Genomic DNA, 25,867 nt, shown 5'->3' with positions numbered 1-25,867 from the left:
CTGCGGGATTAGGAGGGGTGACTAGACCATCCAGTTTTCCCTGGGCCACCATGCACATTTTCAAATTAGCCAGTGTTAAATGGCACAGAATACCACAGAATCTATAGATGAATCTCCTTAATTTACTGTAGTAATGTTCACAGTGTATATAATTCGAGAACCATTCAGTTCAAAATAGGAAGTAATTGCATTAGGAGTACATATTTGATCATCCCCTCTTTCCTGCAATAACTGGTCAATAACCAACCCTGTGATTCTTCTCCTGACATGTGCCTTGAATCCACCTGCCTCTCCACGCACTGCCATGGCTGGTACCTCATCCCTGCAGTTGCTTTTGCTTCCTTCTCATCTGTTCTCTCCCACTGCAGCCAGGGGAAGCTTCTTAAGAACGGCAATCAGGGTCCCGCTGGTCTCAGGATAACAGGCATGACATGATTTGGCTTCCACCAACCCGTCTCCTCCACACCCAGGCTCATCCCATCCCACCCTCAGCTCCAGCCAGATCCAGCTCCAGCTGGGCTTTCTTTTGGTTTCTAAAAGGTGCCCTCACCCAGGGCCTTTGCATTTGCTCTTCCCTTTTCCAGGAACACCCTTCCATCCTTTATGCCTATTAGCTCCTATTCATCCTCCAATCTCAACTCAAAGTCATCTCCTCAGGCAAGTCTTTTCTGATCCCCAGCCTAAGCCAGGCCTCCACATTATACACTCTCCACACACCCCATAACTGTCTTTTGGAGCACGTTCCACAATTTATATTTAAATAGTTATTCAGGTGATTATCTGTTTATTGTCTGCTTCCTCCTGGGTACAAGGACCCCATTTGTCTTGCTCAACACCATATCCATAGCATCCCCCTCTCCATGCCTCCTATACTGTAGGCGCTAGTAAATATTTGTAGAAGAAATGAGAAAAGGGAAATAACTACTTCTCTGCAGTTGTGCCAGGTTTTTATGCTATGGTCCCATCACTGATAATAAAAATTCCATGGCCCAAAAAAAGGTGCTTTATTCATTCTTGAACATATAGTTATTTTTTTTTCACTGAAGTATCTGATTTCTCCTGTTGCTTAAGTCCCCAAAACAGAAGGAAAAAAAAAAAAAAGAAATAATGTGATACATATGAAGTATGGCTTTCTTTCTTCTTCTACCAGGCACCTCTCAATCATATAGGGCACTTTAAAGTTTGTAATGCACTTTCCTTATTTCATCTCCAGAGCAACCTGGCAAGGGGCCCTTGGTCATTGGTCTCACTTTGCAGAAGAGAAAGCAAAGATTAGAGACTTTCCCGAGGTCACCACTGCTAAGGTGGAGAGGACAGCGTACAAACCTAGCTCCATGGACTCTGTGTCCAGTGCTCATTCTGCCACACAGAGCTTCCACTCCCAGCAAGTTAAACAAACACCCAAATGAAAGAGTGTCATTTCAGTTTTGCCTGGCATTTTTCTCAAATGCTTTCAGAATGATTTTTGCAACTGAAACATCTCGCAAAGGAAGAAAACTAGTTCATCACAGTAATCAACTCTGTCATAGAGGATGTGTGATGATGTTTGAAAATATAATCCTATGAACATCAGAACTGACAACTCTGAAACATCTCTAGGCTAAATTTGCTAATAACTGTCTTTAGCATTCAGGTTGGCACTCACATGGGTTTGGTGTGATACATTTCACAGCAGAAATGCCCTAACAAGGAACTTTCTCAAAGAGTAATCGGGTAGAGGACAGAATTTAATGAGGCCCAATCCCTGAAAGCATGAAATTTGAGGGAAGAATAAAGGTATGAGATGAAACATGTATTTCTGTAAGTCTGATGACAAGATGGGGCCTTACATCAGAAAACATGGCAAACACTTTCTAGAGGTCAGAAATTGTACAGAAAAGGAGTCAAGACATCAGGGTCATCACCTCTGAAGATCCTCCCGGAAAAAAATGTGCTTTGATTAGAATGAAGCAGACACATACGAACTGCAATTACCTCTTCTAAGCCTGCTGTTCACTCACTCACTCCTTCTCACTCACCTATCCACCCACCAACTTTTCCACTCATTCATCTTTGTCTATCCACCCACTGGCTTATCTACCTATCTATCATGTACCCATTTATCAAGCCATCCAACCACCTACACACTCATCCATTAATCCATCTACTCATCTCTTTCTCATCATCCATTCATCTATATCCATTCACTCATCCACTCAGCCATCCAACTATATACTCATCTGCCAGGCCTCCACTCACCCATTCAACTGGCTAGCTAATATTTCTTGTATGTCTACTATGCATAAAGCCCAGAGGAGATGTTAAAGAGGCTGGAGACAAGGGTGGTCATAAAAATATCTCTGATGTATTTGTTCCTCTACCATCAGCTGGAACTCAAATATAGGCCAGACTCTAAGCTAGGACCTGGGAACAGAGAGGTGAATCTCAGATAGATTCCATCCTCAAGGAGTGGGTAGTAGAAGCCTCTGTGTAAAGCTATCCAACTACTGGGGAATCAAAATAATGGCACACGGGCTTCCCTGGTGGCATAGTGGTTAAGAATCCGCCTGCCAATGCGGGGGACATGGGTTCGAGCCCTGCTCCAGGAAGATCCCACATGCCGCAGAGCAACGAAGCCTGTGTGCCACAACTACTGAGCCTGAGCTCTAGAGCCTGTGAGCCACAACTATTAAGCCCATGTGCTGCAACTACTGAAGCCTGCATGCCTAGAGCCTGTGCTGCACAACAAAGAAGTCACCACAATGAGGAGCCTGCGCACCACAATGAAGAGTAGCCCCCTCTCACCGCAACTAGAGAAAACCTGTGTGCAGCAACGAAGACCCAACACAGCCAATAAATAAATAAATAAATACATAAATAAATTAAAAAAAAAAACCCAAACCAAAACAAACAGAAAGCCCCGAAAATAATGGCACAGTAGAGACTAATGCAAGGATCTCCACTTGTGCAGCTTGGGTTCAAGGACTATGTTTCAATGGCCACCACAGGCAACTTTACCCAAAGCAGTTTGGCTCTTGTCTTGTTTAATGGACACCCACCCCCCTGGCCAAACACATTTTATTACTAACACCACACGAATGTGGTGAAATGGCATTAAACAAAAAGGCTATTAACCCTATCATCAAAAACTCCTGTGAAAAGTATAGTACTGTTTGCTGCCTTGGTCACTGTACAAACTGGCCAAGGAAAACAAAGTTCTGCTGTTGGTCAATCTCTCACTTGTTCTCTCTCTCATTCTCTTTCCTACTCTTTTATGATTCATTTCTTAAACTTTTAAGAGGACAACCACAGTGCCTTTCAAGATAAAGTAAAGATAAAGCAATAAGGAGGTCACTGTTTCTGAAACCTCCATTATATGTGTGTCACCTTCATGACTGTTTGCAGCCATCTGTGCTTTTATTAAATATCTGCCTCTTAAAAAAAACTAAAAAAGAAAACTTATCTCACTACCTTAAATGCTAGTTATACTTTTATAGTACATATTAAAATCAAACACAGCTATTAAAATAGTGTAGGTCCTCAAAAAACTAAAAATAGAATTACCATATGATTGAGCAATTTCATGGTTGGGTATATACCAGAAGAAAATGAAAATAGTAATCTGAAAAGATACATGCACCTCAATGTTCACAGCAGCATTATTTACAGTAGCCAAGATATGGAAGCAAACTAAGTGGCCATCAATAGATGAATGGATAAAGTGTGATATATACATATGTACAAATACATATATTACATATATATGTATACACATATATATAACCTCAATATATATTTGTATGTGTGTGTGTGTGTATATATATATACACACACACACACACACATACACATACAATGCAATATTATTACTCATCCATTTAAAAAAAAGAAATTCTGCCATTTGCAACAACATGAAGGGATCTAGAGGGTATTATGCTTAGTGAAGTAAGTCAGACAAAGAAAGACAAATACTGCATGTTATTACTTATATGTGGAATCTGGAAAATAAAACAAATGAATGAATATAACCAAACAGAAAGAGACTCACAGCCATAGAGTACAAAAAAGTGGTGACCAGTGAGGAGAGGGAAGTGGGAGGGGCAAGTTAGGGGTAGGGGGTTAAGAGGTAGAAACTACTACGTATAAAATAAATAAGCTACAAGGATATATTGTACAATACAGGGAAATATAGCCATTATTTTATAATAACTTTAAATGGAGTATAATCTATAAAAATACTGAATCACTATATTAACTAATATAATATTGTAAATCAACTATACATCATTGTTTAAAAAAAGAGTGTAGGTGTGGGTACCAGCTAAGATCGTTCCCCTCTCCTGCCTCTGAGGCACTGTCAGGGGACCTGCCACCATGACTACCATCCTCGGGCCCTTCTCAGAGGTCTGACCAGGGGGAGCTGAAATAATGGTTTGGGCCAGGTTCCCCATTAAGCCTTTGCTTCATCTTTGTTCCTGCAGAAACTTGCTTCCTGATTTTTAAATAAAAATGGAGGGTTAACAAAGTCTTCCAAGGAGCAGATCTGAAAAAAAAAGTAACATTAAATGTAATTTTAAAGCTAATGTAAATGTTAAATGAGGGACAATGATATCGGGATTATATGTAAAATCTCTTGAAAATCAAGTTTGAAAACCAGTGGAATAGATTAATAAATCACTTTATACACAATGACATGAACACCCATAAATCACACATTTAGGAGTATGTGTGTGTGTGTGTGTGTGTGTGTGTGTGTGAGTGCATGTGAGTGTGTTTGCTACTGTGCATATGAATATGAGAATGATTTACCAAAGATGGCAAGAGCTCCAAGAATGCAACTGAAGCAGTGTCATGGGGATCCACCAACCCCAGTATCTCCTGGAAAATTAATTACAGGTGTTTGAGAGTCTAGAGGACTGTGTGCAACTGGTATCCAAATGCATCCTTCCTCATCATCCTTGCACTAATTTAGCACTTACTATGTCCCAGGCACTCTGCCTGTCTAAACCGCTTTAATCCCCACAACCCTTTAAGGTAGCCCTGTTGTTACCTGTAAGGGATGCTCGGGGACTCTGCTCAGATCCCCTCTTTCTGGCTAAAGCACCATCTCCCAGCTCCTTGGAATATTGGATACCGAGGGTCCCAGCTACCCCTGCACCATGGGGAATCCCTGCCCAAGGATACACCCCTCCTGGGCCCAGCCATGGCCAGTGACTGACTGGTAAGAATATCCAAAGGCTCAGGTCCCGTGCCTCACTTTGGACAACTCTGAGGGCCATCCCAGCTTCAGAACTCCTCTAGGATCAGCTATGGCCTCAGTTGTAAACTTCGGATCAACTTCTTGCTCTGCCCAATCGTGCCACCCTCACTCCCTTACAGTATATTTCCTAAGCTCATTCTCCCATAAGCCTTCTGCATGTAACACTCTGTCCCCGAGTCTGTTTACAGGAAGCCCGGTCTAAGGTGTTATCCCATTTTACAGATGTGAACCTAGAAAGTCTCTCTGGAGACCATGTTCCTAAGCATTTCATACTATTGCCTCTTAGGAAGACAAAAGTGGGCACCTCCCCCCTCCCAGTCCCTTCCCCACCTTACCCGCACCTCCACTCCCCCTCCACAATTTACACGGCTCTGTCTAGACTCCAGGTCTCAACTCGCGGTAAAAATTAATAATATTTCACAAAATTGTCACTGGGAGGCCAGAAGGGGGAGCTCTCACACACTAATCACTCACTCATATTCGCTCTGTCAACATACATCTCAACAGGAAGAGACATACCTTGCATCTCTGGCAAGAAATGACCCTACTTTAATACCTCCAGTAGGAGGGCCTGGCAACAGCTCAGTCAATGAGACTGTCACAACTCACCCAATAAAAAGTCACTATATTTCAAACTCCCAGTTTCCTCCAATGGACTTCTGTTTATAACAGCTCCTCCCCACTTCCTCTTCTCCTTTCCTCTCCCTTGCTGAACTGGACATGCATGTGGTTTGCCATAGTTGCATGTTCTGAATTGCAATTCTTTGCTGCTCCTGTATAAACCCATTTTGCTGGTAAAATAACTGGCTGCTTTGTTTTAGGTTAACATTACCAAATACTGGTTTAAGCAACAATTCTAGAAAGCTTGACTTCCACTGAGAAAGAAGAAAGGGGGTGAGGGAGTGCTGCAATTCCATGAGAAAATGGATCTTTCCAGCTTCTTCCACCCCTCCTCACGAAGGGCTGGCCATTAGTTAGGCAGGCGCAGAGGGTCATATCCAAGTGTTTGTGAGTAACCTCTGCTGGAGCACACACAGGCAGAGCTGGCATCCATCAGAGTTCAAAGCTGTGCAACTTGTCAGCTGAAATTTATGTCAGCTGTCCTCCCCTGATCATAGAAGACTTCCCTCCTGCTTAGCAAGCTCACAGGCTAACATACCTTGACACACACTGAGGGGGTATTCTGGCCTGATGAAGAGAGAAATGCATGGGATGTATTATGGACCTCTTTTTTTTTTCCTTTTTCTTTTTCTTTTTTTGTCTGAGTTGCTGTGCACAAGCTTTCTCTAGTTGTGGTGAGCAGGGGCTACTCTTTGTTGTGGTACATGGGCTCTAGGTGTACAGGCTTCTCATTGGGGTGGCTTCTCTTGTTGCAGAGCATGGGCTCTAGGTGTACAGGCTTCAGTAACTGCAGCACACAGGCTCAGCAGCTGTGGCCTGCACGCTCTAGAGCGCAGGCTCAGTAGCTGTGGTGCACAGGCTTAGTTGCTCCTCAGCATGTGGGATCTTCCTGGACCAGGGCTTGAAACCATGTCCCCTGCATTGGCAGTGGGATTCTTAACCACTGCGCCACCAGGAAGTCCCTAGATTTGTTTTCCATATAGGATCTGGGTATTTCTTTATCTAAGGATTTTCCTCAATGATGGGAATATCACTAATGTTTAACTACGAAGGTAAGTCAAAAATTATCTGCACTCTGGCTGTAGAAATTTTACAGCCAGGATGTGAATAATTTTTGGTTCACCCTTGTATATAACTTACTTTAAAATGTTTGCTCACTATTTATATTCTCAACATTTAAAAATGTACATTCTTAGGTTTCTGCATGAAAAGGCAACCAAACTTTTGCTGGCCTAATAACTATTTGGTTAGAAGTAGTTTGCAAATACTATAAATTTAGTTATAATTTCCCTATAAAATTTCCCTATAAAATTAGTTAGCAAATTACTTATGATATCTTTACAAACACTTTTGAAAATAATTAATAAATAAATGTTCACATAATAAATAATAGCTTTAAATGACCACACCTAACGGGAATTATTATTCAATAAGGACAGAATTTCTGTTTGGGAAGAGGAAAACATTCTGGAGATGGATGTGGTGATGGTTTCACAACAGTGTGAATATGTTTAATGTCACTGAATTGTACACTTACAAATGGTTAAAATGGTAAATTTTATGTTATATATATTTGATCATAATTTTTTAAAAAAGGAAAGATGGGGTTAAAATAAATCATTGCCACAGAAAAAGCTTTATAATGTGAGGGATCAAAACAAATGGTTGGAAAGGAATGTTTTTTTTTAAAGAGCACATCTGAGTATGAAGCATAAGTGCTTACAGTGCCGCACAGGCCTGTCTGAATAATGAAGTTACGGGTGACTTTGATTTTTTTTTTTTTTTTTGGTGCTTGTCTTGTGCTTTTTACATTTTCTGTAATGAACAGGTATTATTTTAGTAATCAGAAAAAGAAATATGTGTGTAAGAATAAGACGGTAGTAAATAAAACACTCTCCCTTCCTCCAACTAGGGAAGAAGGAGTAAAACGTAAGGTGCTGCTTCCAGGATGACCTGGCCAAACAGACGTGTAGAACATTCCTCTAGGTGGCAGCATGGAGGAGGGTCCCCGCCTACAAATGAGGGGCCAGGTTCCTGGCTTCAGCCTTGCTTCTTACTCAGCAGGTACTCAAGGGCTGCCATCTCCCCACCTTGCAAGTGGGGTGGTGGGAGGTGGTGGTCTCACTGGTTCATTTCAGCTCTGCTCACCTCTGGCTGATTCTCTTGCCCCCTAATGGAGGAGAGCTTGTATAGGTGCAGGATCAAGGTTAAAAGTGAGGGTCGAAGTTAGAATGCCTGTGTCCAAATCCCAGCTCTTCTCTCACGAGCTCTGTGATCTTGGGACACTATATAACCTCCCAGGTTTCTTGCCTGCAAAATGCTGAAAATAACCGTCTCCACTGTGTGGGGTTGTAACAGTTTGGTAGGGCTGCCGTAACAAAATACCACAGATGGGCTGACTTAAAAGGAATCTCCTGTCTCACAGTTCCAGGCGCTAGAGGTCCAGGGTCAAGGTGTCGGCGGGGTTGGTTCCTCCTGACGGCTGTGAGGGAGAACCAGCTCCCCAGCTACTGGTCGTCTGTGGGCCATCGTCAGCGTTCCTTGGCGTAGAGAAGTGTTCCTCCATCTGTGGCTTCGTCTTCTCGTGGGGTTCTCCCTGTGTACATGTCTGTCTCCAAATCTCCCCCTTCTAGAAGGACACTAGTTGCACTGGATCATCCTACTCCAGTATGGCCTCATCTTGACTAATTAGATCTGTAATGACCCTACTTCCAAATAAGGTCGCATTCTGAGGCACTTTGTGTTAGGCGGTCAACGTATGGATCCTGGGGGTGGGGGACACAATTCAACTCATAACAGGGGTCATTATGAGAACTACATGAGAGAATACATGTAAGCGCCTAGCAGAGCACCCAGCATATAGTGAACACACACCGTTAGCTACTCGTGTTATCATGACATTTGTCATTACAGCAATGTTACTACAACCACCATGTCACTGAACCCTCCCTTTGTCTGTGTCTCTCAGGGACCCGGACAGAATCTGTACACAGGGCTTCTGGTGAAGCTCTCATAAGATGATATACTCCCCCACACTGCTTCTCGTAAGGAAACAGTTATTTTTTTTCCCTGACTTGAGGAAGTCAGACTTGCAAGCTCTGAAAGGCTAGGCATCAATTCAAACAAATTGCTAAAGCACATTATTTTGATCTTTTACATTTATCTGACAGCAGAAGGAGTAGGTTTCTTCCCTGTGCTTTACATTATCTGCAGTCATTTGTAATTGTGTTTAAATAAACGGGGGGAGAGCAGCCACGCAGCACCCAAGAGCGCAAGATTTGGAATCACTTGCATTTAGAATCAGAAGACCTAGGATGTCGATCTGAACGAGGCTCACCAGCATTGCACCGTGGGACCCAAGCATAGCTACGTTGCCTCCCTGAGCTACAATTTCCTAATTCATTCAATCAACAAACATGTGTTTCATAGACTAAGAGCCAGTTTTATACAAAGCACCAGGGGTACAGAGAGGATTACAGGCCCCAGTCCCAGGCGAGGGGCTCAAAGGCTCACTGTCCAGTGGGAAGGTACAGATGGACACACAGACAACCCAGGGCAGAGGGCGGACCACAATATCCTCCGCTACTAACATGGGGAGAGTGGCTCCTGCTCGCCCTCCCATGCATCTCATATGGTTGTTCGGTCAGTGAGTTCCTTGGGGGCAAACCTTATATCTTACTCCTCCTGCCTGGCCCAGTCCTGGCTGACAGGGGGCGCTGGGAATGCTAGCTGAATTCATAGAACACCCAGACGGTTAAGAACATGGGCTTTTACGTCAGCCAGATTGGGCAGCTTTGAATAAACTCTGTCACTGGCTACCTGTAGCAGGCTGGGTAAATCAATTATCTTCGCTCAGCCTGTTTTTTGTTTTTGCTTTTTTAAAAAATAATGACATGGTCATTAATTTATCCAAATCATTCACTCATTTAACAGATATTTATTAGGCACCTACTATGCTCCAGGCACTCAGTTCTAAGTCTTAAAGATACAGCAGAAAACAAAACAGACAGTGCATAAGTAAAATAGGGCGCACGTCAAGTGGGGTAACTATTGTGAAGAAGAATGAAAGGGGTGAGATTACGATTTTAAATAGAGTGCCAGGGAGGCCGCTGCGAAAGTGAGATGTGGACAAAGATGTGACATCGCTTAAAAAGCCAGACGCAGCTCACTGGGAGGAGTGCTCTTGGCACTCAAAATTACACATCCCCTGCTGGGTGGCTGTTTTGAGCATCACATTCAACAACATGTGTATGGTGCTTAGGATGCTGCCTGGGATGCAGTGGGAGCGCATTAATCCATAGCTACTATTAGCATGATGTTCATAAATGTAATTGCATTGAGGAACAAAGGAGAGAGAGACTATATGTATACCCTGTGTACAGGGCAGTCACATCGAGGATTACTATTATAGCTGTTTATCACTAGCAATTAGTTACCTCTAGGAAATGCTCCTGACAGTCTGAAGCCACAGAGGGCCCATGAGCAACTCCTCTCCCCTCAGGCTGTGGGAGCTGACCCCTAGAGAGATGCTGATGGGAGAGACTGGGGGGTGAGTAAAGGATGGGTTTCTCTCCTGCCTCAGGAAGGCAGCAGCAAGAGCCCTCCATCCCCATTGCAACACACACACACACACACACACAAGTCGGGAGATTTCCACAACCTGCGTGAAACAGTGACACCAGCTATCACAGCAATAATTTGGGCATCACCATCAGCAGATTTGAGAACTGTAGACCCCGTGAATACTGCTGTTGTCAGTTCTGATTATTTATTGGGCAGAAAAAGTTTTTTTAGTTTATAGAATCCTGGGAGGCAGGAGAGTAGGAGTGTGTGACTGAATTTCTCAACCATGTGCGGATTCAATCCCACAAAGTTAACTCAAGGTTACCAGTGTTTACTGAGCTTCTTCCAGGTGTAAAGTGGTAGGTGAAGTACTGTGGGGACCAGACAGGTGAAAAACTGCGGTCACCACAGATCTGGGAGCTGCTAATTCATCGGAGGGTATGAATGTGGCTCTCCTGCAGGCTGACTGCGAGAGGCAGGGGTAGGAACAGAGTGCAACGCAGTGTAAGGGAGCTGAGTCTGGAACCGTTTACCTGGTGCAGGGCAAGTGATGGTGGAGGGTTGGTGCTAAACTTAATGCAGAGATAACAATTAGCTTACAATAAAAATTCCCACTTGGACGGGGAGGAGTCGAGGGAGGGAGGGAATACGGGAATATGTGTATAAATACAGATGATTGAACTTGGTGTACCTCAAAAAATAATAATAAATAAATTAAAAAAAAATTCCCTCTTGAAAATGTTTACATTTTCCATAAAGACATATAGGTGTCTTAGATTGGGTCCCCTAGAAATAGCGCCTAGGACAGGGAATCATGTGCAAAGGACTGATTAAAGACATGTTCTCAGCAGAAACCTATAAGGGAGAGAGGAAGAGGGAAGAGGCCAAGCTTGGATGTGTTTTCAGGTGAGGTGACCTCAGCCTAATCCTCCAGGGAGCCCTGGAGGTGACTCGTGCGGGTGTCATACCACCACACCAGCCAGTCATCGCTGCAGGCTGCTGGGGGTGGGGTGGGGTGTGAGTCCCAGGCACCTCCAGGCCAGGAGGTTCCAACTGCCCAAGGTGTGGGATACTAGCAGGGGCACCTGTACAGATGGGGGATGGGCAAACCTCACCAAACCCCTAAAAGGGACCCTAGGAGATCTGGCTGGGGCACCAACAGCACCGGCTGCCATTAGTTTCTGTGTATGATGCTGAGTGATAATTCTTTTTTTTTTTAAATAAATTTATTTATTTATTGGCTGCATTGGGTCTTTGTTGCTGCGTGTGGGGTTTCTCTAGTTGTGGACAGCGGGGGCTACTCTTTGTTGCAGTGCACGGGCTTCTCATTGCCATGGCTTCTCTTGTTGCAGAGCACGGGCTCTAGGCACACGAGCTTCCGTAGTTGTGGCTCGGCTCTTGGGCTCTAGAGCGCAGGCTCAGTAGTCGCAGCACACAGCCTTGTTGCTCCGTGGCATGTGGGATCCTCCTGGGCCAGGGATCGAGCCCGTGTCCCCTGCATTGGCAGGCGGATTCTTAACCACTGCCCCACCAGGTAAGTCCCTGAATGATAATTCTTAGGGTCATGGGACTGAGTGGCATGGACCTAAAGGGAGGAACAGAGGGAAGCCTGTGAGCAGATGCCTTCCACCTTTAAGGTAACGATCAAATCCCCAAACTGAATGGCAGCAGCAGGTAGAGAACTCGAAAGTGTTCCTGCAACCTTAATACAAGTTCATAGATTTGTTTATTGTTGAGAGAATTAAATGCGATAATGTATGTATGTGAAACAGACTGGCATTTAGTAAGGTACAGAATGATTGTTGGACTTGATTCTGAATAGTCCTTGACTTAGACCCACATAAACTGTGCTCTGAAAAATTACCACAGTAACAGCGGTGGTAATAATAACAACAGTAGTGACGATGGTGCTAAACACCATTACTTCTCATATCAACCATACCAAGTGGAGTATATTTCCCTATACAGATGAGGAAACTGAGGCACAGATAGGGAAACAATTCCCCTGAGGTCACACAGCTCTAAATCCTGGATTGGATGTGGCCTCCTTTTGCCTGACTTTTCACATTTGCATTTCCTGTTATAGTCCGTCACTGCCATGACCCAGGAAACGGTGCATTTTATCTGAGCCTGAGGGTGTGCTGCTCACCCAGGGAATAAAGGGAGCGAGATTAGGTTCCCAAACCAGCTCCTATGTTACATTTGTGTATAACGCAATTCCAGGGGAACTCCCTGGGTTCGGGACGGCGTGGAGACAAGTGGGGTGCAGAGGAAGTACTAGAAGGGTTTACTGTTGATCCTGGGCAACAGCCAAGAAAGGCTCACGAAAGGGAGACCTAGAACAGAAAAGCCTGCGTGGCGTCGGGAGCTAGCACGAGCTCGCTGAGGCAAGCCCCGTTTTCTAGGACATGCAGGTGACATATCACACTTGGACCGTGGCAGAGCTTCCCACAAGCTCTCTAGTGATCGCTTAAAAGATAAAATCGAAACAGGTGGAATCATGAGAGTCCAGGGGATGGAGTCATGACTGACTGAATGACCAGCTCCCAAAGAGGTCAAATCCTAAATTGGCAGGGTTTTCTCTACTTTTGGATGGAGTTCCTAGTGCTGTTTCTTGTCTCACTCAAATTCAACCTAAAAAAAAAATCTATATGCTAAACGATGACATCAAATACAAGGCACAGATGGGTGGCTGGTGGGAAGCTTCTATTTTGGAGAATAAAATCAGGATCCCAAAGATCAGAGAGGCAGGAGAGATGGGCCGACTTGAACAAGATGACGTTTAACTCATTCCTCTGTGTGTGTGTGTGTGTGTGTGTGTGCATGTGTGTAGTGTAAAGTTTCCTACTTGATACAGAATCAACTGCACAATGTCAGAGTCACAGTAGGGCCAGGCAACAGTGGGTGTGAAATAAATGGAGCTTCAGCCTACAGTGCGATTTTCCTGGGACGAGGAGCTGGTTGGCTTCCTCTAATCACCTGTTTCCAAGAACTTACAGTGATTGGAATCCCAACCAAACTGAGCTTACTCTAGGATGTCCTCTTTTCAGGTAAAATGTTGGTGGGGGAGGAGGAGGGCAGTATTTGAGTCTTAGAAGAGATAATTTTTTAAAAATCTTGCATAAAAACTTGAAGCTTAAGGGACACACTGGTGAAGCCTGGATTCCCACTCTTTAGCAATAAACACAAATAGATCAATAAACTGCAAATCGCCACCTGCTGTCGCCAGCACATTCTTGATGAGATCAGTTAGCGATAACAGCCATCAGAGGTGACTGCCTGAACCTAAGGCTGTTGGCCTCTCCCAAGAGATGTTAAATTGAGACGTCCAGACCTACAGCTGGTTGAGGGAGGCTGGGCAGAGGATGAAGATCGGGTCTATTATTTGGAGGAACTCATGGGTCACCCTCTTTGAAGTTGTGATCGCTTCTATATGAGGTCCACCCACGAGTGAGGAGGTGATCACAGGAAATAGTTGAGCAAGAATGGGCCCTCTTCTCACAATCAAAGATATTCCCAGGATGCCCTTTCAATTTCTCTATGGCCAAGTGCTCTTGGAAGCCTCACAGCCCCCACCCAAACCTGGGGTACATACTCTCAGTGACTTCCCAGAGAAACTATTATACACATTACATCTTCATAACAGGGTAGAATGAGATTCTAGTAATTTAGCCTCTGTCATAGGCACCACAAAGTAAATATGGTGTCATTTTAAAAGACAAACCAGAAGAAATGTTTACGAAAGGGGGAATGCTGCTGGTTAGAGTCATCGCATCTTGGTCTAACATACCCAAAGGATGTGTCCATCTGGTACAGCATCCTCTTTTTCAAAGAGACTGGAAACTGGGAAGAATTAAAAAATGATCACCCAAAGAAAATTTAAGCTTTGATTTTTCACCTGGAAACTTAGCACATGCTCCCAAGCAGGCTTTGAAGGATTATGGATATACGCTTGTTGATGAATTTAGTGCCTCTTTGGTAGAAAAGCCTACTCGAGGAGTCTCTTAAGCTGCAGTATATGGCCCTGAGCGCGGGGGAGGGGGGAGCCTGGCACTGTAACCTCGCTCCCCAGTGAACAACACAGGGAGAACCCGCAGCACGGGCACCTTTCAGCCACCCACACGTGGAATTTTGCTTACTGAACTGCGGGAAAATAGAGGACAGCTCCTTGGCCTTTACTCCCATAAGCAGAATGGAGCCCTCCCTCCAAGGGTCTTGGGCTGACCTTGGACAACGCCCAGCAATTGTTCATGTACTGTCTCTCCCCCGCTGGGCAGGGAGCCCTTTGAGGAAGAGACCACGTTATTCCTCTCTGTGCTCCCAGCTCCCAGCACAGGGTCTGCTAAGGAGCGAATGAATGGAAGCACAAATTCATCTCCGACAGGTTTAAAATCAAAAGTGAGTGTGTGTGTGTGTGTGTGTGTGTGTGTGTGTACACGCATATGCACATCTGACAGAGCTCCAAGCAACTCTCAAGGTTGCTATTTGAGACTCACCAGGACTGTTTGTCAATAATGGGAATTTTTTGGCGCTACCACAAAGCCACTGGATCAGAAGTTCTGAGGCAGGACTAGGAAATCTGAATTTTTAATGAAGCTCCCTGGGAGATTCTCACATGTATAGAAGTTTAAGAATCCTTGTCCTGATGAGCTGGGATTCTCAGAATGCTTTGGTTCGAGCCCGAGTTTCTGTCACATGTTTGGCAGAAGAAGGGTTTCCAGGTGAGAAAGCACTCTCAGATTTGCAGACCAGAGAAAGGTAATGACAGGGCTAGAACTCAGAACTGTGTACTCAGGGAATCAGAGGTGGCAGGAACCCTAGGCCGTTGTTGTGCCGGCGGGGACACAGATCCGGTTCTCCGGTGTTCTCTGAAGAGCGTAGCTGGGAGGAGAGCTCCTAAGAAAATAGAAGAGAGCAGGGCCCAAGCTAAGCCAGACTCCCGATCTGGGATGCCTGAAAGAAATCTCTTCTTCAACACGCAGCCACAGGCCCAACTTCCAGGCAAGAGTGTGTACTGAATCAATTGAAATTGAGTCACAGATATAATTAATTTAATGTGTTTAAATGATTTTCCGTATAGTAAACATGCTGAATGAGGGTGACCCAGAATAAAGTGTCTGAGAGTAGAAAAATGGATACCATGTGTGCTGTATAATGAAAACCTTTCGGCAAATAGAAAATGCTCCAATTTATTTCTATCTCCCGTTCCTTTCCTTTCTAACTCTTTATTTATGGCTGAACTTGGCCTTCTGCGGTCTCCTTGGACCACAGGGACACTTTTTATTTTGTCAGAAGATGGCCTTTTTTCTCTGATCAGAAGACAATTTTAATGAAACCTGTCTACAGCCCAGCGACAAGTACATATTAATATGTGACAAAGAGGATAAGGAGGAAGGGAAAATAACTGAAGAATTGTTTCACTATTGCAATCTCTTTTTCAACTAATGGAGCATTTGTACATATAAGAGGGAGATGGCACAGAGCGCGGTGTGGGCAAGCCCATCTGAGCTACCGTCCTGCCTAAATCAAACCTTCTCTTCATGTGACTTTGAAACTCCCCATCCGTACCTCAGATACTCACCCACGACCCAAAGGGGTTGACTTCGAGGATCTCTAAGATCACTTTCAGTTCTGACATTCACTGAATTACGAGTCACAAACCAGAGCAGGCATAAACAGGCGTCAAGGAATTCCCCATTAAAAGGAAGTTCATCGTCAGGCTGCGTGAAGCATTTCAGCCTCGTCTAATTGCTCATCAGGCAGGGAGTAGGTACGATTTGGCAGCGCTTAGAAGTAGTTACAGATGATCTCCACCTAAGCTATGTCAGGCAACTGGACAAAATGCCGAGTTCCAGGATTATGAGAGGCTTCCTAGATTCTGTAGCTCTCTATCCAGCCATTTCAACTTGGGATACTATGAATTCATTCTATTAAATAAGAAAGCGTGAAGATGCCCTGAAAAGTGTACCCATGTTTTGAGACAGCTTTGCTACAATGCTACCAGTGGGACCCCTGGAGAATCCCACCCCTCTCTACAGCTCAGTCTGTGAATTTGTACTATGGACAGAAAGGCTCTGTGGCACCTTTGTGAGGGAGGGGTCTCAGGGGCTGTGGGGCAGGACATGGAGGGGGCTGATCAGGCAGGGCTTTGGGCTCTTCCTCTGTTCACCTGAGAATCTCCTCTTTATCTTATACACCAGGCACCAGGTAAAATTTTATAACAAGAGGGTCTAAGGATAAAAAAAGAATTTTTGAAACCAGTGGGCTGAGGAAAGCTGTTAAAGTTTCCAGTCTGAGTCTAGGCTGCACTATAGACATGGCCTTTGCTGATAACTAATTAGAGCCTTTACTTCTGAGCTATGGGAGCAGATGCCCAGGTCTCAGGTCAAGAGCGGCTCTATTCAGGAATTTGGAAACGTCCTTCATTTTAGCAAACTTCAATGCTCCCCAATGCCCAGAGCTGTGGTTCTCAAATGCTAGTGTGCACTAGAATCACCTGGAGGGCCTGTTAAACCACAGATGGCTGGGCCCCAACCCTGGAGATTCTGATCTGGTGGGCTTGGGGTTAGGCTCAAGAATCTGCATTTCTAACCGGCTCCAGCCTCCTCAGCTTTTCCCTGTAGAACCGGCCCCAACTTATTCTCCCAGCCTCTGCATCCTCCCCTTCAATATTCCCGACAAAGTAACTGTTCCTGCTGCACGCATGCATCTTCCCCCTGCTCACCACGCTCCATCTGCCCAGCCCCTCTCTGCATGTCTCAGGCACAGCTCAGATGTTGTCACTTCCAAAAAGCCTTCCATGACTTTTTCATCAAAGGTCACAGGAACCCCTCTGGGCTCACACAGTCTCCCCCATGGTGCAGAGCACTTCCAACCTCTTATTGCCATTTGAGTCCAGGTCTCAACCCTGCATCTGGACCACAGGCTGCAGGACAAGATTCCCTTCTTACTCACCTTGGTGTCCACACCACAGTCTACACTCGGCACTTGCATAAGCCCTGGCCTGTCAGACCAGCGAGGCGAGCCTGAGCGCATGCACAGAGGGACGTGGACATGTAAGAAATGCACCCATCAGCTCATGGCATCCACTCCCAAGACAGACTGATTCTCTAAATGACTCTAAGTTAGAACAAAGGACAGCACTTTAGCTATTTCAACCTATTCTTTAGGCAAATGTTCCTTATTTTCTGAGAGCAAAGTCAGTGACAAATATATCATCATGAGACATAACTACCTACCACTTATGTCTATTACCAGAAGGTAGTATGATGCAGCAATTAGGAGCTAGACCCACGTTCAAATCCCAGCTCTACCTCTGATTAGCTGTGGAACTTTTAAATATTTTGAGCTCCAGCCTCCTCACCTTTACTGGGGATGATAACAGCTCCTACTTCCTATGGATGGCATACGGATGCAGTGGGACCATTATTAACTACAACAACCACTAGCATTGACTGAGTGCTACAGGTGCCTAGCATTGGGCGTACATCATCAAGCTAACCTATAGACGGTGATTAATTAGCACATACCTAGCACATAAGAAGCATTCAAGAAACAGTGGTGATTCTCATCATTGCTAATTTTCCTGATTTCCGTGCAAGACAGATATTATTATCCCCATTTCCCAGCTGAGAATCTTGAAGCTTAGAGCAAGTAGCTTGCTCAACAAACACTAGCAGTTTTTACTTTGTAACAGCGAATCTTTATGACTACCTTGCCAGGTGCGTATTACTCCCATCTGGGGGATGAAAGCTCTGTGGTCTGAAGACCATAACTTGAAAGTGAAGGCCCAGGATTTGAACCTGACTTTGGGTCTAGAGCTTCTGCGGGCCCATCCCACCCCACCACCTGGTGGATGCCACCTACTCTGTGTGTGGTCAACTCGCTATGGCCTTTCTAATCCATGAGTTATAGAGAAGCAGTTTCTCAACATGTCAGAGGGCATTACTGCATGTGTCCGTTTCAGCAGCCCTGCAATTGTACAGCCCACAGGAGGTTATTTCAACAACTGAGAAAATGGATCGTATATCAGATGGCCTGTGACACAGCCCCTCTTGCCTTGTACGTCTCCAAGGGGCACTAAGGAAAGCAGAGCCCGGGGGCCTGGGACTGACCGTGACCCCGAAGAAGTTGGTCTCGTTCATGGCGTTGAGGATGATCCTGCCCAGCGTGTGGTCCGTGTAGTTGAAGTCCTGGATCCGCTGGTGCCGGCTGCTGGCGTGCAGCGTCTCCATGGCCCTCTGCAGCGTCTTGGCGATGACCCAGATGCCGTCGTAGGCGTACCCGTGGAACTTGCTGGGCCCCACGCCCGACCGCTTGTTGTTGTACTCTCTCTCATACTGCTGTGGCGTCTGGAAAGCAAGGAGACCAGGGGACACCAAGTTACAGCCATCAGGGACATCAGGCACACGGTGCCGGGAGCTGACACTCCCCAAAGCTTACTGTGAGCTGGGCATGGTGCTAGGTTCTTAATGTGCATTATCTTCCCTAATCTCACAACAACACTGTATGGTGGTACTGTTTTTATCAGCATTTACAGATGAGAAAATTGACTCAGGAAAGTCAACTTGCCTAGGTCCAAGTGAGTGGCAGGGCTGTTATCTGAACCCTGGCTGTCTGCCCAGACTAGGGTGAAGGAAAAATGCACTCTTACCAGGCCTCCCCCTGACATTTGCAGGGCCTGGAGCTAGGGCTCCAGTGAAGGCCCACATACCATATATCTAAATATTAAGTTATAGACAAGCAAACAAATTGTTCTGTAAAATATTTTCTATCTTTCCACCATAATGGGTTAAAGGAAAGTATATTTACCTGGAAGACCAAGTTTGAATTAAAAACTCTGGGGCTCCACATAGCTTCAGTCTGGACGCAGCAGCACAGGGGAAGCTGACCTTGCTCTGTGGCTCATCCACCCTTCTCTTCCCACCTGGTTCCATCCCACAGGCCAGCCAAGCTCAGTCCACACCTCTTCCCCCTTCCAGCATCAGTAGCCCCTTGACCACCCCAGAAGCTCAGTCCTCCCTAAAGAAGCACTCTGGATTGTGGATGTGGCTCCAGGCATTTGGGCACGGAATTTAGGGTATGGCCTAGGAGGGGAGGGGTGCACGCTGCAGGTCCCACAGGCAGGTCCCCGTGGTTTTGTGGATCCTGAACCCCATGGGGCCTGAGTGAGGTCCTCTTAGAGCATGGGGCCCAGGGTAGGTCCTAGTTGCCCAGGTGTAAGATCTATTCTGACCTCTACATCGTGCCCTTCCTTTTCATCTTCCATAATATAGCAGGGTCTGTGAATAACTCAGCATTTAAGAAAAAGATTTTTTTTCTCCCATTGAGCTGAATTTCATAAAAGAATTTCATTGGCAATATTAACATTCTGATTGAGGCCACAAAGTAATGAAACTGCTTTTTTACTCTAGTCCCTGAGGCTTATAGATCCAAATGAATGCCACTCCAGGGGAACACATTACCCTCAGCCCTTCCGTGGGCCTTTTCCCAAATCACTTCTGAACTCCCCTGCCAGCAATGTCATCAGAGCCCATGGCTTAGTCTTCGGAAAAACCCTCCCTGGGGACAAATCACACATAGAAACCATCAACTCATTGTCAGTTTATACCAGAAACGGTCCTTAGAGATGGTCACACATGCCCACACAGAGAGGTCTAGAGATTTGGCCAAGGTCACACTGTGTGTGTGTGTGTGTGTGTGTGTGTGTGTGTGTGTGTGTGTGTGTGTGTGTGTGTTGCCAGACTGGTCCCATTCCAGCTTTGCGGCTTCTCTCATGTTTGAGGTCATAATTGCCTTCTGAAAATCACCCCATGCTGTTTGGGGCCGGGTCTAATGCCCAAGGACGGTGGTGAAGTTGAGCCATTGAAGACTGGGTTCTTCTGTGGCTGGAGCTCAAGTTTTGCCCTTAGCTCTAGGTTTAGCAGGGCCTGGGTACAGCCACGCCCCTCCTAATGTGGAACCTGTAGGCGACAAAATTGGGAATCTGCCTGACCAAATGTGAATGGTGTCCCAGCAACAAATCCACGGCCTTTTTTTTTCCTAATCATTTTCGCTCCTATCGGATGGCTCAGGTTTCAGCCATTTACGATTTCCTTCCGAAATGCATCATATCCAGCCATCACTGTTCTGTTCATCACTCAAAATACCGGGCAGAAGCTCTTCAATTCCAAGGGTTCTTCAAGGAGACAGAACCATCTCTAGCCCAGCCCAGCTCCTCAAGCCCCTTCTCACAAGTAATTGCACCCCTCCACCCGTGGGCTGGCGCTCTGCAGTCATCTTTCACTGTCTCACTCCTCATTAGGGAGCATGAAAAGGTCCATTATGAAGCTCTCTCTCTTCCCTAAACCTTTTGGGTCCTTCAATCACAGCAAGTTTATAGCTCGGGGCTGTTGCACTAGATGTAGAAAGCTCTGCCAGAAAGCTTCTTCCCCAGCTCTCACGTGATATTCTCAGCACACAAATGCCAACATGTGTCATTTCTCAGGGATGGCTTCCCTGACCCACCCTTTCCCCCCAGGTATTCTCTGTCAACCAGTTTTAATCTTCTTTACTGCACTTTTCACTTCCTGCAACTTACCTATCCACAGAATTAAGCTCCATGGGGTCAGGGATATTATCTGTTTTGACCACAGAACCCAAAACAATACCTGCAGAGACCCCTTCTAAGCATCAGTTACTCCATCTGAAAATCGAGGAGGTTGGACTAGGTGATCTAGAAGCTTCCTCTTGGCTATCGAGGCAGGACTCTGGCACAGTGGTAAGAACACAGGATTTGGAAGCAGACCGACCTGCCCTGTAGCCCCAGCTCTGTGGTTTGCTAACTGCGACCTGGGACGGGATTCTATCTTCTCCTGGTCTCTGCATCCTCCCCTTGCTGAGTGGCCGTGATGGTTCCATGAGATGAAGCATGCACAGTGCCAGTCCTGTGTCCAGGACACGGTAGGTGCCCCACAAACGCCAGCCAGTGCTATTAATAGTACAGGTGGTTGTTCACCTGGCCACCTGGCACATTTGCTCACTCAGGACGCCCTGAAGACCCAAGACTACGCCTGTGCTGATAGGGGTTAATCGCTCTCCAGTGCATGGATGTTCTACCTTTACTTCCTTAGCTAATTTCCAATTATTGGACATTTAGGCTGTTTCTAATTGTTCCCAATTACAGAACTGCAAAAAAGCATCCTTGTATCTAAATTTTCTGAACACACACTGATAATTATTTTTTTCAGCAGAAATCCCCAGATGTATAATTGCTGAGGCAAAAGGTATAAAAACCTTAAATGCTATTCACACATATAAAGGCCCAAATTATCCTCCCCAAATATGAAAAGCTAAAATTCTACTCTGTATGAAAGTATCCATTTCCTTGCATCTTGAACCACAATAGGTATTTCAATTTTTAAAATCACTGTCAGTTTCTTGGGTTAAGAAAAAAAAGTACATCTCATTTTAATTTGCATGTCTCTAATTAATGATTAAGAGTGAGCTCCTTTCACATATTGATGGGCAACTTTCACTTCTGAGGTATGCTTCCTCTTTATACCATATTGCTACAGTGAGAGTCACAACTTTTAATGCTTTATTTCAACGCATCCTTGTTATTTTTCCGTCTTTCACTATTTTGCTATATTTTTCTTGATTTTAAAATGCAATTTGGGTCTATTTCAGGCTATTAATTCAGCTATTGGCTATTTTTAAAGTATTAAAAGTTTACTTGAGGGACTTCCTTGGTGGCGCAGTGGTTAAGAATCCACCTGCCAATGCAGGGGACACCAGTTTGATCCCTGGTCCAGGAAGATCTCACGTGCTAAGGAGCAACTAAGCCTGCGTGCCATAACTACTGAGCCCATGTGCCACAACTACTGAAGCGCATGTGCCTAAAGCCTGTGCTCCACAACAAGGGAAGCCATTGCACTGCAATGAAGAGTAGCCCCCATTCACCACAATTAGAGAAAGCCCGTGCACAGCGACGAAGATCCAACGCAGCCAAACAAAAATAAAATAAAGGGTATTATAAAAAGTTTTTTAAAACATTTACTTGAATGTCTATTTATCTAATTAATTGCTTAAGCCCCCTTGACCTCTTCTCTCCCAGATTTTGCTGCTACGAGGCTTTCTCTGATGCAGGCAAAGGCATGCAAGGACTCTTTGAGTCCTGTTTGTTCAACCTAATGATTACATTCAGATAATGTTTCTAGACATTGTCCCCATCCAGGATATGCCACTGGGGCATCTTTCCAGGTTTCTGTGACCCTCTTAAAGTTGGGGGAGGGGAGTCAGACCTGAGGGAAACAGATACAGTATGGTCTCACCAGGAAGTAAATGAGTGTGGTTTTTTAACTTCTTTGATGTAGTTTATTGGTGATGTTTTTTGTGTGTAGACAGTAGAAGGGATCAAGATCAGACTGTTTATCCAGTTTGACAATGGGGCCAACACAAGCCCCTACATATTTTTTATTATGTACCACTTGTAAATCCCCATCTTTTCTATTTCATAAAACTGTTCTTCATCCAGAGGAAAGGGGAGTGGAGAACACTGGCAGTGTGGCTATTTACCTCACTTCTGTGGGTAGAGTCCTTGGAGTGGGACACAGTGTAGCTTAGTCCTGAAAGGTGACCTCATTCTCACTGTCTTTGCAAGCACCACGTTGAAGTCGCTGCTACCACACTATATCCCAGACCATTCATCACTGTTCCCAGGTGAAGCTGGCACCGATCTCCCTCAGGCAAAACAATGTCAGCAGGAAGAAACACCCTCACAATTGTCTGAGAAAAGTAATAGTTGCTCTTAAAGCAGGTCTCCGATTATTCAGGGCAGAAGAATTTCTTCCACTGTAAAGCAGACACCAAAAACTGATTGATTACTTATTCTCTGAGGTCAAGTTTATCATGAAAGGCTAAAAGTTTCTGGGAAAATAACTTTATACAGAGAGTCCCAATTACTGACAGGTTGTGCTCCACATAGTTTTGAAAGGCAGTTGTTGGAACTTGGAACATATTTTCATACAGAAACTATGTTATAAATAGTGGTTAGGTTCCCAGGCTAGCCCACACAAGCTTGCTACCCCACAGTATGACTAAACTTTATGGGTCTGTCATTCCATCAGAACCAAGCAGAGTCCTGCTTTCTGGGAGAAGGGAGGTTCATGGATAGAAGAGAAGAGAAGGAGGAAACATTTTCCACATCTCCAACTGCCACCCCCCAGAGCAGCAAAACTGGCAGAGTTTCTCTCTAGCATCCCTTGTGGGATGTTGGAACCAGTCTCATTTGGAAGGCACATGAGGGGACAGTCTACTGGTTCTTTTATTCCAGTTTGTATGTCACCCAGGGAGCTTATTAAAAATGAAGATGCCAGGGCCCTACATTTTGTTTTATTATGTCTGTGGGATAACTTGGGCATCTGTATTTTTAAAAATCTTTTAAGATTTCAAGAATACCTAAATTGGTTACCACTGATTAAGTCCCTCATACAATCTGATTCTTAGATTTTTCAATAGCAACTGTCAGGTGTTTGTTGAGCCCTTTCTGAGACTCCTCCAGTGCTGAGAAAGTCACTATGTCTTCAGGGAGAGCCTGCCATCTATGAGACTGGTTTCCTGGATAGAGTTTATACCTATCTCCCTGTGATTTGCTATGTCTTCCTGTGGAGCCTCAATGAATATGTCTGCTCCCTCTTATACACCACAGCACCTCAAAGAACTGAAGTCAGTGACACGTTTACCCCGTCCCCAACGTGCTATTCTTCACCTTTTAGGCGAAACAGGCAGTTCAGCCTTTCACTCTGACTATGACGAAATAGGTTGTATCAGACTAAAGCCTCCATGAAGAACATTAAGGAAAGCAGCATAAAATATAAAAGTAGCTATACAAAGGTATCAGAAAGCAACCAGGACATCTAGGACTTGAGGAACCAAGATCCTGGAGAGAAGAGACATGTTTTGAGAAGAGTCCAACATTCTTTGCTGCTTCCCCTGGAGGCATTTGCTGATTTGTAAGTGGGAAGGCTAGTTGTAGGAACAGAAAACATTGGATCAGAGTTTTCAGCAGTCTCTCAGAGATGGGATGACAAAAAAATAAAGTTCAGGGTTATCAGGGTAGTAAGGCTTATAGGGCCAAAGTCTCAGAGAAAGGGGAACCACAGAATACCAGTATGCAGACTGACACTTGCACTTGAAATATCTGGTGATAACTAAGCTGCATAAAGCAAGAGGCTGAGAAGCCAAGCAAAAGTGGTGGCTATGGTGTTAAGAAAATAAGATGTTTGGAGTCTCACGGCATTAGGAAGACAAAAATTGGAATCCAGGGCCAGTAAACATCCCAGGATTTTAGTTTAGAATGCTGAAGGTCAGATAGGAATAAGGGCTAACCAAAATAGATCAGGCCTTATGAAAACTACAACCAAGCCTGGAATCATCTCAATTCTTTACTAGATAAAGTCATCTTCCCCTATTCTAACTGCTTACTTGAAGAGAAATAAATCTCCGGAGAAGGGTAACACCATCTGCAGCTTCTTTAATTTTTCATATCTAATTCAATTAATTAAACTTACTAGGTACACCAGGTGATAGGATCAAATTTAAAAAAAAAGAAAAAGAAAGAAAAGAAGGAAGGAAGGAAGGAAAGAAGGAAGGAAGGAAGGAAGGAAAGAAGAAAAATAGGCAATAGAAGCAGACCCACAGGTGATCCATATCTTGAAGTTATTAAACATGGACTTTAACATAGTAGGTTTATATGTTCAGGACCATAGATAAAAGACACAGAATATCACCAGAAAACTGGAAGCAATGAAAGAAAAAAAAGAATAAAATGAAAATCCTAAAAAAAATTTAAAAATACAACAAATGAAACTAAGAACTCAATAGATGGATGAAGCAGCATATCAGACACAGCAGAAAGTAGGTTAGTGAACTGGAAGAAAGGTCAGTAGTAAACCTTCAGACTGAGGCAAAAGCAAGAAAAAAGAATAGAAAATAAGAAATGAACATGAGATACATGGAATGTTTTGAAAATGTATAACACATGTATAACTGGTGTTCTAAAATGTGAGGAAAGAGAGACTAGGTAGAAGCACTATTTAAGAGATATTTTCCTAGAATTTCCCCAAATACTTATCAATCCACTGATTCATGAAGTTCTATAAAGCTTAAACTCCAATCAAGATAAACCCAAAGAAAACCTCACTTCAGCACAGCACTGTAAAACTGCTGAAGACTCAGGCAAAGACAAAATCTTAAAAGCAGTTAGAGAAAAAAAAAAAAGCATTATCTTCAAAAGAGCAACAATAAGTCTGATGGCTGACTTAATAGAAACAATGGATGCTAGAAGACAGTGAAATGACATCTGAAGGTGCTAAAAGAAAATAACAGACCATCTAGCATTCTACACCTAGTTAATATCTCTCTCAATATTAAAGGTAAAAGGAAATTTCAGACAATCAGAAACTG

General features: G+C 44.5%; 1 protein-coding gene across 2 annotated transcripts in view; it reads right to left on the bottom strand.

Moving 5' to 3' along the window:
* GABBR2 (gamma-aminobutyric acid type B receptor subunit 2) overlaps positions 1-25,867 on the bottom strand; it is a 364,042-nt gene that overhangs the window by 125,718 nt on the left and 212,457 nt on the right. For both annotated transcript variants that reach the window (XM_057724616.1, XM_057724617.1), the window contains exon 7: positions 18,538-18,774. In XM_057724616.1, coding sequence (XP_057580599.1) covers positions 18,538-18,774 — 237 coding nt within the window. The remainder of the gene's footprint in view (positions 1-18,537; positions 18,775-25,867) is intronic.

Source organism: Hippopotamus amphibius, chromosome 2 (genome assembly GCF_030028045.1).
Source record: "Hippopotamus amphibius kiboko isolate mHipAmp2 chromosome 2, mHipAmp2.hap2, whole genome shotgun sequence".
In the NCBI taxonomy this organism is placed as follows: domain Eukaryota; kingdom Metazoa; phylum Chordata; class Mammalia; order Artiodactyla; family Hippopotamidae; genus Hippopotamus; species Hippopotamus amphibius.
Note: the sequence above shows the minus strand (reverse complement) of the source record. Positions and strands in the feature narration are given on the sequence as shown.